The 16,531-nt window shown below is 38.5% G+C and overlaps 1 protein-coding gene across 1 annotated transcript; it reads left to right on the forward strand.

The window, feature by feature from the left end:
* Nucleotides 1–7,359: 7,359 nt before the first annotated feature.
* LOC148041711 (RNA-binding (RRM/RBD/RNP motifs) family protein) lies at nt 7,360–9,598 on the forward strand. The gene is made up of 2 exons (XM_087681585.1): nt 7,360–7,996; nt 8,234–9,598. The coding sequence occupies exons 1-2, from the start codon at nt 7,544–7,546 to the stop codon at nt 8,396–8,398; spliced, it is 618 nt and encodes a 205-aa protein (XP_087537711.1). The 5' UTR covers nt 7,360–7,543; the 3' UTR covers nt 8,399–9,598.
* The last annotated feature ends 6,933 nt before the right edge of the window (nt 9,599–16,531 follow it).

A 16,531-nucleotide genomic window follows, 5' to 3' on the forward strand; every position in this document is an offset into this window, starting at 1 on the left:
AAGTCGACCAATAAGATGTGTCCTTGGGATAATTGGGGTTCATTGGGCCACGATACATAAGAAAATTGACTGAGGTAAGGTAGACAGGGAGTATCCAATGTTGAAGGAAACACACAATGCTGGGTAAAAAGGGAGTAGTAAATACAAAGGAAAACATGTCTTTAACTTGTAAACACAACCAATCTAGGGGTTGCTCAAGGACTAGGAGTGCCTAGAAAGTGATTCCTTGCAATAAACACAAATCTACCCTGATATTGCCTTGCTTAAACTAGTGGCAATGGGTTCCAAACTGCTACGCTCACCACAATAGAAATAAATATCAATCCAACAATTGCATTCATGGCCCATTTTGTTATAGTGATGCAGTATAGAACAAGAGTGGCATAGTGCAATATGCGTTTAAAAAGGAATTAAAAGTGGAACTTGCTAATTCATCCTCCTATGGGATATTTTTTTCTTTGCATTTTTCAAAATAAAAGAAGTAGTACTTTTCAACTTAAAAGTTCCATCACTATGTAAGGAGAGGTGGTGTGTATTAAAAGGTGGACACTTGTGCAAATGCCAAAACAAGGTGTAATAATGCAAAGCATGCTCTTGACTTGGAAACTAGTGAGTGATGCATAGTAGGCAAAGGGCATGTCCTAGCCATAGTTAACCTATCATGCTTGGCAAAATGTAGCAACATTGATTCTTGAATGTTCAAACACAAATAGGGGCAAAATGTATGGGTGAAGGTTCCAAACATGTTTTGTTCCTTACAATTCTCTATTGCACAAGATTGAGATGATACAACTTGTGCCTATTAGAAAATGGGTCATGAAATAAAACAAACCCCTCTCGTCCTTGGACCAAAACATCTACACAAGCCAATCCGCATTAAGAGGATTGCCAAAACTACCACATCACGATGTTTGAACCATTAGGCTAATTATCTTGTGGTATAATTGACCCTTGCTAGTCTCTCGAAAGTGTAAACATATAGAATAGGGTTGTCAAGTTATTTGTGTCAATACATTTGAACCATTATGCAAATGCTCTTGTGACATAACTAGGGCATACTAGTCAACAAACATGTGAATGTTAATAGCACTGGGAGGATGCAAGTTTGGAGGATTATGAAGCTACCATGGGAGAATGTTTGAACCACCACCCCAATGATTGTGATATGAACTTTACCTCAAGATGTTGAAACACTTTCCTTGAAGAAGTGGAATGCAATATTAGCTGGATTGGCAAGGTGCTTAGAGATGACAAATGAATCAGAAATCCAATACACGTAATGGAAGACAATAGCAAGAAACAACAAGCTAGATAGTATGAGCACTCATCGACGAATAGGCCGCACAAAGCATTTTTACATGTACAGCTAAACAATGATTTTGATTTATCTTTTCTCTCCTTTCTCTCTTTTTTTTTTGTATTTTTTTCCTTTTTCCAAAAATGACACACATGTTTTGTAAAACTAATAATAAAGACAAGTGTTTTTGCTTTTTCATTAGGTTTAAGTTTATACTTTTATGCTTTTAAAAAAAGGCATTGGACACACACCATTGCTTGCTTAGTCCCCCCGTTGGGTGCTCACAGTGCTTTTTGCGCATGCACCTACTCATGTTGCTTTGTCTGCCATTGGTGCTTTCGTCAAGATGGCATGCTATGTTAATGCTTTTGGGTGTGAGTCCCTATGTCAGTGCTTTGTGTGTTTTCCAGTGCTTCTGTGCATGTTAGTACTTTCGATGCTTCTGTGCTTTTCTAACCTTCTCGGTTAGTACTAGCCATCCTTCTCAGTTAGTTGTTGTCCTTCTCAGTTCTCAATTAGTCATCGTCCTTCTCAGTTAGTAGTTGATTAATTGATTAGTAGTTAATTAGTAGTTATAGTTAGTCATCGATTAGTAATAATTAGTTAGTTCTCGATTTGGTGCTTTCGTGCTTATTCGTCCTTCATTTACAATTAAGTAATGATTAATTACTAGTTATTAGAATTAAGTAATTAATGTGTTAGTTCACACTAAGGCCTTAGCATTGAAGGGTCATCCAAGTTTGAAAGGCCTTGAGCCTGCACATTGATGCATGTCCAAGCCATAAAGAGGCCATCTAAATTGAACTTATCGAGCCACAAGGCTTTGAGCTTCTATATTTTATTGTCAAATTGATAAGGTGTTAAGCCTAAACATTCAAGGGCTATTTGAATTGACAAGCCATTTAAGACTAAATGTTTAAGGGTTGTTTGAATTGACCAAGATTTAGCATTAACATTGAGGAGTTGTCCAAATTGACAAGGCATTAAGCCTAAACATTGAAGGCCTATCCGAATTGACCAAGCTTTCAGCCTTAGCATTGAAAGGTTGTTCGAATTGACCAGACTTTAAGTGTTAGCCATAAATGTGATGTTTGAGTTTCCCATAAGGCATTAAGCCTAGCGTTTGAAGGCTTAGACCTTAATGGTGTAGCCTTAGCAATTCAAGAGCCATAATAAGGCTTTGAGCCTTTTTGCTTTACATTTGAGTAGCATCTGAGTTGTCATAACTTAAAGCCTTAGCATTTCATGCCCCAAGCCTCCACGTTTGAGGCCGAAGGCATCCAAGCCATAAGGTGTTTGAGCCATGAGGTGACTGTGTGAATTAGGTTGCTCTCAAAGGCCTATAGCCTTAAGGACAAAGACAAACAAGGGCCAAATTGGGTTTCCTTCCATGTTGATTACGTCCCTTCGAGGGGGATGTTGTAGGCCAATGGAGGATAGGACTACCGACCATGGCCTCACTAAAGACCTGGCACATGAGCACATCACGCACAATCCTTATAGACATAGTACATAGTTGTAGGCACACCTGCTAAGGCCTAATGAGAGCACACACAAGAGCACCACGATCATAATCGTCTAGCATGAGAAGAAGTTGCAAGACCTAGGCAAGCCAATGTGAGATTCAATAACTTGGTGTTAACTCTTGTTGGAGCTATATAAAGCTCACCTTGTCTAGACTAGGTCTCATCTACTATATATATGTAGATTGTGATCAATATGAAATAGTCTTTGGGAGTGTACATGGTCTCTCTCTCTCTCTCTCTCTCTCTCTCTCTCTCTCTCTCTCTCTCTCTCTCTCTCTCTCTCTCTCTCTCTCTCTCTCTCTCTCTCTCTCTCTCTCTCTCTCTCTCTCTCTCTCTCTCTCTCTCTCTCTCTCTATACATTTACTAGTTATTAAAATTAAGTAATTAATGAGTTAGTTTTTATTAATTAATTAGTTATTATATTATTATAATTAATTTATTAGTTTCTAGTTAATTAATTAGTTATTATAATTATATAATTTATTAGTTCTTGATTAATTCAATTGATTAATTAATTAGTTATTAGTATTAAGTAATTAATTATTTCTTTTAATTCATCAATCTAGATATTATCATTAAGAAGATTAATTAAAGTACATTAATTAATTAGTTCTCTTAATTAATCTTCTAATTAATTAGTTAATACCATAAAGTAATTAAATATTACATGTGCAACAAAGTGGTGTTTTTTACTTATCTTTTTTCTCATTTTTTCAATGTTGGGCATAAATGTATGTTGGTGTCAAACTTTTCGTTTTTAGCTTTCAGAGCTTTTAGATTTTAGATTTTCTACGGAATTTTTTAAAGGAACACTAAAGATAATAAAGGAATAGTAAATAAATAAGAGAGATAGACCCGACGAAGTAAGAGACACAAGATAAAGATTCAGCAATTGAGACATCGAAGGTATGTTCGTGAATATGTTTGTCTATTCTCTAGTGTATTATTCTTCTTCTTAATATTCCTAAGCTACTTTACTTCTGCATGTGCCAGTCATGATGTAGCTGAGAGAGAGAGAGAGAGAGAGAGAGAGAGAGAGAGAGAGAGAGAGAGAGAGAGAGAGAGAGAGAGAGAGAGAGAGAGAGAGAGAGAGAGAGAGAGAGAAGCACAAGAGAAGGGAAAGCAAATGCTAGATGTAAGAGCAAGCGGAGTCGAAGAGGTGGATGGTAGTATTAATAAAGTAATAGTAAATAAATAAGAGAGATAGATTCGATGAAGCAAGAGACACAAGGTAAAGATTCGGCAATCGAGACATCGAAGGTGCACTCATGTGAGTATGTTTGTCTGTTCTCTTGCGTATTATTATTCTTCTTAATCTTCATGTGCTGCTGCTTCTACTTCTTCTACCTTCTCTTGGAGTCGATTGCTTCTGCATGTGCCAATCATGATGTAGCTATGAGAGAGAGAGAGAGAGAGAGAGAGAGAGAGAGAGAGAGAGAGAGAGAGAGAGAAGGGGAAGCGAATGTAGAAGCAAGTGGAGTTGAAGAGATGGATGGTAGTATTATTAGTTAATTAGTTAGACTTATGTAGTATTGGTAGTATTTGTAGTAGTTAATAGTTAATTAGTAGTGAAACGAAAGGAAAAGAAAACAATCTTTTGAATATATGGAAAAAAAAAAGCATAACGATATTTCAAACGTATTGAAAAAAATGAAATTGTATATCTTTTGAACAAATGACATATTTTTTAAGGGATCGGAGAATGGCACTTTTTCCCACAATTACTTAATACGAAGAGACTTGTACCAACTCTTCAGCATGTCATATATATAGTATGTTTTTCATTTCATTTAATTTTTGAAATATTGTTAATATTTATTCATTATAATTTTTATTTATTTTATTGATTTATTTAAAGTACTATTAAGAAAAAAATTAAAAAATAATCATTTTCGCACGTAAAAGAGATAAACTAGCTTTTTTTAAATATAAAATTACAAAGTATAGCATGTTGTTTTCATGAATAAGTGTAGTGTAGTTGAATGATAAAAAAGTATTGTTCTCATCAACATGAATGGACGCTATGCAAAAACAAAGTCATAGGGCATCCTTTAGGACTTCTCCAAAAAGAAAAACTATGGCCTATAGAAAAACATCATTAAAACCCTTTGCTTCAACTTGGTAACATAGACAAATTCGAATAATATTAGGCAATAGAATGTAAAAGCATCATTGGAATATTAACAATATGCACATCTTGTGGTATAGTCACAATGAAACATCATGCTGTCATCTCGCAAAAGAATGATGCATCTACAGAAGAAATACAAGTAACAACGGCTTTGTCAAACACTATTCTCATCCTTGCATGCTAACAATACTGTGTCAACATTATGATAACGAAATGCCGACTATGTATTGTGAACAAAGATAGAAGCAAATATGTGGTCTCACTATTACTAGACTACAGAAAACAAATTCTCAAAGCAAAGCCGTTGTAGCTTCAACTATTGAGCATCATTGATACATCCATCCTAGTCTCCAAAACAATAATAGCGATTGTGAATGGAACCTTGGATCATCAATCAATTCTTGACAACCCTCTAGTCTCTTGCAATGATGCATAACTTTTGCAGCCATCTGCTAGAATTAACTTGACTACATCTGATATTGCAGATGTGTTCGCTTTCACCATGCTACATAATCCATTGATTCAGAAGTACTTGGCTATAGTAGAACATCCATATCTGGGGATAGGACTTTGCATCCTTAATAGTAATCCATCGAAAGGATTCTAGAGCTCCATCGTGAAAGCTCTCCATTTGACCCAATGCTCCAAGCAAAGCATGAGAATGAAAGAGGTTACAGTTTGCTCGACATATATAGTCGAGCCAAGCTAACAACATGCATTCCAAAGAGCCAATCAACACGATTTCACATGTATCATATTACAAAATAATAACTATCTCATAGAAAGAATTTCAATGTTTAGGATGGACGGCTTACATGCAGGAAGCTCGCTCTGCCTAGATATCACCTTGGAAAATGCAATGTTTCTGTTCTTATTCTTACTTAGCTATGGTGCCTACGATGGCAACATCTATCTTAGTGAATACATCAAGATGTGGACATCAACCTTGTTCTCTTTGTACACCTTACATAAGCCTTACATCCTGATTCTATACTAGCTAAAAGAGATTGTCTTGATTGTGAATAGCACAAGCACAACTTTTCCTAATGAGTTTTCATAAATTTATTCTCCTACTAATAGATTTGTTAACATACTAATGCACTTTCCTTATTTTCTCCTTTACAAATATACATCACTCATTGAGGCAATGATGACTTCGGACGAGATATGCATAATGCAAACGATACCTAGTATGTATAAAAATACAAATATATTGATTCACCTAGCCACATTGGCCTATCCATGCAAATGCTCCAACTATATATCTAAAACCACAGGAATACCCAGTGCCAAATCAAGAACCATCCTACAAATACACAAAATCACAGTTACATAATGACAAACCAGATGAAATTGGCAAACGATGTGGGAAAAAAGCCATCAACATATGTCAATGGCTTTGCAACATACAATGACCTCCAAAAACTGATGGCCATGGCCACATCCACTCAAATTCTCGATAATGAATGCCGTCTTGTATAAAATGACAAGATTGCAACAAAAACACAACCTTCTACAAACTTCATAACCTTCATTTTTACTTGAAACAATGCTAACTCATATTCACTAAACATGCAAGACTTGTCAAAGATATATCGATAGACTCGAACTTTGGTACAAAGACTCGATTGACAATCTACTGCGAACAAGCACGGCCCAAGTGCTTATGGACACAAGAAAAAATGGCATCGTAACATACTCAATTGAGCTACTACACTATGGATTTAACATCTCACTCAACTAGTTGGTAAAAGTCACAAAAAAATAAGGCAAGGACATACTAGAAGATTACATGAAAAAGAACCACTACAATCACGGTCGTGATAATCTTGCAAATAATGATAAAAAAGGTCACATATCTATTGAGCAGAGAGGTTTGCATCTAGAAACACGGTTCTAACTCCAATCCATTTAGCCACATAATCTACATAATAGACAAGTTCTCAAATACTACTTCTTCTTAAACATTTAAAAAAAAACTCACAATATCACTTTTCTCGCAAAAATGTAGACATAAGCAAACCAAGAAGAAATCTAATTTCTGCTAGTGTAAAGATACAAAAGCAAGTACTTCATCTACAACATAAGATACAAGAAAAACAGCAAGGAGTATGTAGGATAGACAACCAACATTGAGAAAAGAATCTAACAACATCAAGCAATAGTTGATAGCATAGACAAGGCCAAGAATTTTGAGCAGGCCACCATCCATAAGAAAAATGCAACTGTGACAAGTACAATAACTTATATGGACATCCAGCAAGATGTACAAAGTAATATTTGTTGAAGAGAAGAAACCTCATTTAACATAGCAAGAAACAAGTGAATGTTCAAACTCACAATCATTTACTCGAACTATATAAATATACATAGAAAAGAAAATGAGTGTGATTACTAGAATTTGCACAGATTTCGCAAATAAAATTTGTTTGAAGTCTTAGAAACATAGGCTCATGAGCAGGCCGAAAACTGGAAAGACTGTGACCACCACACACACACACACTCGCTCTCTCTCTCTCTCTCTCTGTCTCTCTGTGTCTGTGGAGCTGTAAGTACCTCGCGTATCAAGAGGGAAGGAAGGCCGCCGCCATGGGAGAAGGCTCCCGCAGCAAGGAACTCGCCGAGTTCGAGGAGAAGGTGAAGCGTTGCCTGCTCCTAGAGGACCTCACCCCCGCCGCCACCGTCCCCGTCATCCAGACTGCCCTCGGTCAGTTCGGCACCGTCGTCAGCATCACCATCCTCCCCAACCACTTCGACCCTAAGGGTGGCCCAAAGCGCGCCATCGTCGAAATGCAGACCTCCAAGCAGGCCGATTTCGCGGTCAAGGAGATCCATGAACACGCTCTCATGATCAAAGGCCTTCCCCGGCCCGTCTGTGCCTCCCATGCTGCACCCACACACTTTCATGACCGGCCCCGTCGTGCAAGCACCCCCAAGCCCTCATGCACATGGGTGAAACCTGGGGACCCTGACTGGGACATGTCTCTTGAATACAAGCAGATGGCACAACGGCATGCTGCGGAGGCTGCTTACCTTACACAGGTACCGATTACTTTGTAAAAGGTACCTTCACAGTTTGATTTGAATCTAATAAAGTGGTTGTGATCAGAGGACATGCCTATGCCAGGTTCTCTGATGATCTAAACCATGGCATTCATAAAGTGGCTGTCATCAGAGAACATGCCTGTCTTATGTTGCCATGTCGTTATTGTGAAATCTTATCTTCCCCTGTGCTGGCTTTCTTTTCACACTTTTAATTTGCTCTGCTCTGTCTAACAGGAACTGAGAAAGAGCGAGGAAAAATTGGCAAAAGATCAAGAAGAGAAAGTGAAAGAGAATATCCAAAAATTGGATGACATTCAATCTTGCATTAAGGATGGTACCTTGCCAAGACTTAGCAAATATTACAACGTCAGGTTTGACGCTAATGATCGTCCTCAGTGAGTCTGTATTACGTAATTCTCCATGTTCTTGTTAAAGAATCACCATTTTGAGGTGTTCTATTTTGTTAGTTACCACAGTTTACAAAACGACATGGCACCCATTGGTTGGTGCCGGGCATTACTTTTGGGGTTGGTGATGCTCTAAGGTCCCAAGTTGTTTAAATCAATTCAGTTAAGCCTGCTGTTGCAAATTGTTGGTGTAAGATAATGGGTTACCGAATATTTCCCAATCAACCTTTTGGTCTGCAGTGGTTTTCCCAATTATGAAGGAAATAAGCAGGATTCATGATTAGATTCCGGCTTTCTGGTACTTACTTTGGTTGTCCATTTCTCTATCATACAATGGATCCTTTAGTCACTGATACTGCAAGCAAATACAAATGAGGGCGATTTCAGTTTTATGACATTGAAGGGAATGCAAGGCGTTATTTATGTTTTGATATGCAATGGTGTACTGGCATGGATTTCTAAACAGGATGCTCTAAACGTTGAGCTTGTGGGCGGCAATATTTGTTTGTTGTGGTGCTCTGCAGATGTATTACTTTTGTTCTTTACTGCCACTGTCAGCTTTGGTATGGTTCTTGTATGGCAAATGCAGAAGGTTGGCCTCTTTATTCAACCTGGTACATTTGGCCAGGGGTGTATTCCAGAGTTGGTGTGTGGTTGTTCTTTGGCTTAAAGTCTTTGAAGCAGTGTACTTGGGCATTTGCTAAATATTGGATCCATTTCAGTTGACCTACAACAGTCCTGGAGTGTTAGGTGGTGATGGCTAGAGTTATGCTTTAAAGAAAGCAGTTTCGGCTGGTTACATGCTAAAACACAACTACTATTCTCATATGGGTTTAGTAGACGTACAAGCCATACCTTTATGACATAGTAAGTGGTGACAGCTGTCCTAGACCCTTGGGCCTTGGGATTATGGGATCCCATAAATGATACATTTACATCTATGAGATAGTTGAAGGGTATGCAAAATCGAAACGGAGGACATCTCCTATCCTGTCCTAGCCTGGTCTTGTCCCCTTGTCAAGGATGATAGAGGGAGGATAACTTTTTCTTCAAGTTGGTAAGCTTTTAAATCTAGTTTCTAGTCATGAATCATTTTTAAAGCCACCAAGCAATAAACACGAGACTATTGTTGCATCTTCAACTAAGGTTGAATAGTGGGCATTGCACAATGGTACTCATAGAGGCTATCTATTTGCAGAGTTTGATGGCGGAGCTGCAACTTTCATACGAGGCTCCTACAATGTTATATGACGATAACTAGAGTATCAAACCCTCCGGGTTGGGGGGGGGGGGGGGGGGGGGAGGTGTGTGTGTAGATAGATAGATTGAGTGAGTGAGTGAGTGAGTATGCATAATCAACCTTCATTCTTAGGGAGGTTGGTATTGACTCTCTTAGTTAATAATTACAAAAAGCATAAAATTCACATGAATTGAAAATGCAAATGTTATCGGGGGGGGGGGGGGAGGTGTGTGTGTAGATAGATAGAGTGAGTGAGTGAGTGAGTGAGTATGCATAATCAACCTTCATTCTTAGGGAGGTTGGTATTGACTCTCTTAGTTAATAATTACAAAAAGCATAAAATTCACATGAATTGAAAATGCAAATGTTATCACTTAATCTTAGACAATGGACAGCTTGTTGGTCCCAAAATTAACACTCCTTGCAATATTTCTTTATCTTGAATTGTAATTTGGATGGAATACAATGAGATTTCTTGAATCTCTTTCGCTCTTCAATTGTCTCTTATTATTATAAATGATCAGCAAGCCTTCAAATCAATTTGTCCCTTGGTTTGCTTAGGAATTGGTTATCAATTTTACTCATTGGGTAATAAATTCAGTCCCAAATGTTTGTTGACTGAATGGCCATTTAAATCTCTTGAAATTGCCCTAATTTTAGTGATGAAAACTTAAAATCTCTAGGTCTTTACTAAGTAAAGATAAGAAAGTTTGGAGGATAAGAGAGAATGTTAAAGAGAGAAAATCTAGATTTCCATTGTAAGATAATGAAAGAAATTAAATGCTGCTCTATCTAGACTCCCATGAAAGCTGTTTGCATTGATAGAGCACCTTGAATATGATATTGCTTGGCTGAAACATTCCTCAAATTGTTGTCACTTAGTGCTGTAGTCTCTATTGGGCATGTCATCAACTCTTGGAAGGTTCCCTGTTGGTTGAAAATGATTTTGTAATTATTGCAGCAGCAATGACAGCTCTCTCTTTTTTCGTAAAATAAAAGCCCTCTCTCTCTCTTTCTCTCTCTCTTTTAGTGGCGAAATCGTTTTTTCTACTTGTATGGTCGAGTTTTGCTAAGTGGTAACCTTTCAAAATAATTTTCAGTATTATTTAGCTTTATTAAATTGATTTTTAAAATATCAATTTTAAAATTAAATCTACTATATATTTATAGCTCAAAAAACTAAATTGACTATCCAACAATTAAATTGGCTTTTTGAGGTGGCTATTAAACCCTAATTTTTACTCTATTGTAAATTGTGGTTTATAGCAAACATTAGTCAAAATCTCCCTTCCAATGGTTGATTTTGTTAGAAATTGTTATAGAAGGATGAGAATAGGTTGGAGAATGAGAGAGAATGTTAAAGAGAGAGAAATTTAGATTTCCATTGTGAAGAAATGGAGGAAATCAATGGTTGCCTCATCTAGACATCCATGAAAGCTATCTGCATTGATGGAACACTTTGAATATGATATTGCTTGGTTGAAATAGCCCTCTAACTATTGTGACCTATTGTTGTAGTCTCTTTTGGGCATGTCACCAACTCCTGGAGGGTTGCTTGTTGGCTGGAAATGGCTTGTCAATTGTTGTAGCAACAATGGTTGGCTTCTCTCTCTCTCTCTCTCTCTCTCTCTCTCTCTCTCTCATGCACGCACGCATGCACGCACTCACGGATTCTGTTAAGTCAGCTTGCTTTGATGTAATGAAGGCAAGGATTGACTTGGCTGTTAAAAATCAAGCTTGATTCTTGATGACAAAACAAGGTTTTGGGCAGCTTGCTTGATGAATCAAATTTAATTCAGAGGTTTAATCAAGTGATTTGGCTGCTTTTTCATTCCCAAGTTTTGAATTTTGAGATTTCAGTGTTGGCTTTCATGATGTGTTTGAGCATTTGTTTTTCATTTTATTTTTGAGCTCTAGGTCCACTTTATCTTGTATTGACTGGCTTGGGCAGTGTGGATGGGTGTGTTTCACAGTGATTTTGAAGGAAACACTTGAATAAAGATGCTAAGATAAGTTATGTTCCAGTACATGGTATGGAGTATTGACCAAGAAGACCATGAAGAATGACATCTCTAGCCTTGCAAAGAAGCTATGATTTAACAGTTTCTTTATATAGACTTGACGACTTTTCCATGGCTAACCTTGTGCTTGTGCTTGGTAGCTGTCTAGAACTTTTGTTACATAGACATGCTGCAGGCTCTTTGTCTTTTGAGTCATCCGATAGTTCGCTTGCTATACATCTAATGATTTTCTCTTTAACAACTTTCAAACTCTTAAGAGGCTTGGAGACATTAAGCTTTTGTATATTTAATGAATTTTTGTTTGGATATTGGCCCACCTGGTTTGTTTTTGGTAGCCTTTGCACAGAGGTCATGAGGGTTTCCCATTGCATCTTCTTATGAACAACCTTGTATATTTCAGTTTTTGTACTGGTGCTTGCCTAGTTGAACCTTACTTTCCCTCTCTCCCTCTCTCCCTCTTCCTTTTTGTGGGCCTTTTTCGCCCTCCCCTTCACTGGTCCCTGCTGTCATGACCATTGCAAAGACATTGTAATGAGCTAGTGCATTACCATGCTCTTGCTGGTTGTGGCTGCTCTGATGCTCTACAGCTCTTAGCAGTGAGTTCTTGCCTCTTCCTGGTTTTAAAAGCTAGCGAGAGGCCATCTTTACAAGATTTATTTGGAGGATTGCATGTGCTTATTGTGTTTTCTGCTCTTGGTGCTGCACGTGGCCAGTATGGGACCAATGGTTGGGGCTACCAATATTACAAAGGGTTGGATATCATTGCAACTTCCAAGCAATCAACTTTAATCAATTCAATGTTGGAGAGATGAGCTTCAGCAATGATAAGTTAATAACTGGCCAAAACCTCCTAAATTAGCTGCAAGTGATTCAACAATGATGAGTAAGTAATGGTTGAGTGTGTGACATGAACTGGCCAAAACCTCCTAAATTGCTAATGTTGGCCCAAGCATCAATTTTGATTTTCATCGCTAAAACAACAGTCTGGAGAAAAGGTTAAATGTCTAGAATCCTGGCCAATTACTAACAAAGGGCAAGCAAACCTTTTCAATAAAGCTACAGTTTGTTTGCTGCCTGACTTGAACTCTCCTGCTGTTGGTTCAATACTGTGATCATCCCTTGATTTTTCGGGTTGAAGACGGTGATTGGTGCGTATGCCAGTCAGAATCTGAAGTGCATCTACTCTCAATCATACTGGAATTTCCATCTCATCTAGAAGCTCCAACTCGAATTGAAAGCTTAGAGCAGTTCAGTAATGAAGTCTTGAATTATGAACTTCAACCCCACTAGGAGAAAAATTTGATTGTCAGGAAATGAATACTTGAATTATGAACCTCCGGAGATTAATTATTTGTGTCCTCTATTCAGCTTTAATGCCAAATTTTGGCCGAGTATGTACCAATCTTGTGAACGTGATTTGTTTTCTTGTCTTTGATGGAACCAAACAAGTCGATCATCCGTGAAGTGAAAATAGAAATATCATCCCTTCAATTGGATTATTTGTGAAAGAGGAGCACAATGTCTTGTAAAAGTGGAGTTTGGTATGTGCTTGTGTGATGCCTCTAAGAATTTTGAATCCCTCTAAATTAATCATACCTAGCATTAAAAAGAAAATATTTGGAGGGTAGAGGCAAGAACATCACTAAGTGAGAAGTGCCCCCCTACCGTATTGAAAATTATCAATTGTCTTTCCCACGATCTCTCTCAATGGCCATGGTGTTTGCAATAACATTTGACAATTTAAACAATGAAAACAAAATAATTATATTGGAAATTTCCCTCTACATGACATTGTCCTAAAGTAGGTCAATGTTCTCTGTAAAGAACTTGAAAATATATAGAAGATAGATTAGTTAAATATTTTGATAGTTTTTGAAGCTATCACAAACCAATATTTCAAATAGCTTAAAATTGGAGTTGATCAACCTTGGTGAGAGTAAGGAACTAAGCTTAGAACCTTACTTAAAAGAGCAATATTAAAAAAGACCTTGATAAATGAAAAATGAAGTATGAGCGTCACAATTAAAAGGAACTTATAAAAGCCTTATAAGTAAATGAATATAATGCAAATTCATTAGTCATGCCATTGGCAAAATATGATGTTGCCATGGCTAGAAACTGGCCTAAATAGTTTAGCCTTGGATGAAGGTGGGTTGTGTTTCGTTAGGTCAACATTGGATAGATTAAGTAGAATGTGGCAATCTTTGAATAGCCTTGAATAGGGAGCATATATGTTGTGTTCTTTTCAATGTGTGGTTTGGATTTTAGGCAAGTTTTAACTCAAGTTTTAAAGTTGAGAATTCTCAATTGAGCATCTTGATGGTCTTTGATGGGTTGGGGATTGATGTGTTCAAGATGCCCTCATCATGTCTAGGACCATTGACCAAATGCTTGATCCTTAGGCCATTTTGGTTTCCTCCCATATGTTGTCAATAGAAGTATGTTTCTTGTATCATGGTTGAGATGGTCTTTTCATGTCTATAATGATTTATCTTGGTCTTTTCATGTTAAGTCCAGTTATTGACATGGCTCTCTGTTCTCCATTCTCACAATGTAATCTCTCATGTTAGCTGCATTCCTAGAGCATGGAAAATCTCTCATGTTAGCTCCATTCCTAGAGCATGGAAAATCTCTCCATTCCTAGAGTATGGAAAATCTTGATATGTTTGTTAGAGAGAGTATTTTTAAATAGACTATTAAATAGATCCGCAAGATTAAATAGACAATATGATTATTTTTTAGTGTTTTATAGAGAGATGTTTTATTCTATTTGATCCCCAATATAAAATAAATGCCACATGATATTTTTGGGTGTTTTAGTTGGTGGTAATCATGGACAACTTGTTGCAAAGGACTAACTTGGAGTAGGTTGAGGAGGAGAAAATCTACTAACCATGTTTCTGCATCTTTCTAGAGGTGTGGGAGAACTTTAGTAGGGACACAACAGAGTTGAGTTGGTGAATCTAGTAGATGGTGGAACTTCAAATCAAGGCATCATGTTGAGTACTCAACTAAAGGGAGGGTTGTACAAGGTTAGAACCATGGTAGTCATTGTTGAGAAACCCTTCACCCGCAATTTGCGTTTTTGTGTTTTAGTCTGGTGTCTGCTTCCAGCCTTCCACCCGCAATTTGCAGCTGTTTACAGCAAAATGACTGTTGCTGATCACTCTCCATTCAGAAAACAATCTCGTTTTTACAGATTTCAAGTATTTCAACTTGCCATCCACACGCCAAACGCGGAGGACATTGCAGTCCAAGCTGGTCATTGCTGTCTACAATAGTCTGACGCCTGTTTCCAACCTATCACATATTGTTTGGAGTTTATTTCAGCATATTGTCTGTTGTTGTTGTTTTTTCTTATGTTTCTAGTCTTTCTCTCTCTTACAGGCTGTCCTGCTTGTGTTTTTAGTCTTTCTCTCACTTGTTGCCTGTGTTTTTAGTCTTTCTCTCCTGCAGGCTATCATGCCTGCATTTTTAGTCTCTCTCACCTATTGCCTGCGTTTTTAGTCTCTCTCATCTATTGCCTGCGTTTTTAGTCTTTTTCTCTCTTGCAGGTTGTCTTGCTTGCGTTTTTAGTCTTTCTCTCTTCTCACCTGTGTTTTCTACCGGTTGCAACCTCTTATGGCTGGATGCTCCTACTATGGCATTACCAAACACACCACCGATGCTTGCCGACTTCGATCTTTGCTCCCCACCCCTTCGGACTACATGCATCTTCCACCATGCACTCCTTGTGCCACCTCTCCTTTTTGGGCCATAGAGATCGTTCTGCATCGACTATCAGAGTACTATGCTCAAGGCAATAAAACACATCCGATGTGCACTAAGTCCTTTCGAGCACATGGAGAATCGATTGGCGCTATGACCTCCTGGAGATCGTCACAATGCCAGTGGCAATCTTCTCCCACCTATTTTCAGGTACAGTGGCTTCCACGACCTACAGTTCTGCAATCCACTTCATCTAGAGACAATGATTGTTTAATACTGTCTCCTCGTCAATTCGCTCCTTCAAGAGACAGTGGTTGCTCGATGTCTTCCTCTTCTTCGGCTACCCAGTCCGCCCCACTGAGAGTCAGCAATGACTGTTGTCCACCTCTTGCTCATTCTGAGCCCCACCCTTCCCCACCCTTGACTACTCAGGCTCAAGAGGCTACCTCTAGGAGCTCTTCGGCACCCAGATACCTTCTTCAGCACGACCGGAGACACTTCATTCGTCATTAGACATTCCGGAGTCCGTGATCCATGAGTTTTTGGATTCCCTATCTACTTCAGAGGGGGATTCAGAGGGGGATGTTATTTCTTTGCCCTCAAAGGGGGCATCTACTTCTTCTTCGACTTCAACGGGGGACCCTCCACCTCCCACATCAGAGGGGAAACCTACTCCACATGAAGTTCTTCACCCATCCTCTACTTTCTTGGAGTGGCTGTCTTCGACTACTCATCTCTTCTACTAATACCCAAGATTTTCAGGTACCACCTAGATCGGGACCTCGGAGGTTCAACCCCGACTTGGTGGCAAGGCCTTTGTATTTCTTCCAGCATGGATGCATGGAGCTAGTGGCTTCTCTCCTGAGGTTGAGTTTTGGGTTCTCCAGTTCAGTCTATCTATTGTTCTTTATTGCAGGTTCCCTTTCCGGTGAAAATCTTGGATCTTTGGGATCCTCTACATCTTCTTCTTGCCTTCGTCCCTTGGTCAACATGGAGCCACCTCCCGAGATCGAGTACGGGCATATCCTTATGGTTCTCGGCACCACACAAAGTCAGACATTCCTTCTATGCATTGCATGATTTCATCATCTATGTACTAGGGCGCTTGGGCAAGTGAACAATTTCCCCACGAGGGACACCGTCCAAGTGGCACCTA

The sequence above is a fragment of the Lygodium microphyllum genome, chromosome 1, assembly GCF_053477565.2.
Source record: "Lygodium microphyllum isolate KBCC chromosome 1, Lygodium_microphyllum_v1.1.10, whole genome shotgun sequence".
NCBI lineage: Eukaryota > Viridiplantae > Streptophyta > Polypodiopsida > Schizaeales > Lygodiaceae > Lygodium > Lygodium microphyllum.

What these genes read in the sequence shown, in the direction of transcription:
- LOC148041711 (XM_087681585.1), top strand. Translation starts at nt 7,544, where the DNA reads ATGGGAGAAGGCTCCCGCAGCAAGGAACTCGCCGAGTTCGAGGAGAAG. An exon ending in AGGCTGCTTACCTTACACAG is followed by an intron (nt 7,997 to 8,233) that starts GTACCGATTACT and finishes TCTGTCTAACAG; the next exon opens with GAACTGAGAAAGAGCGAGGA.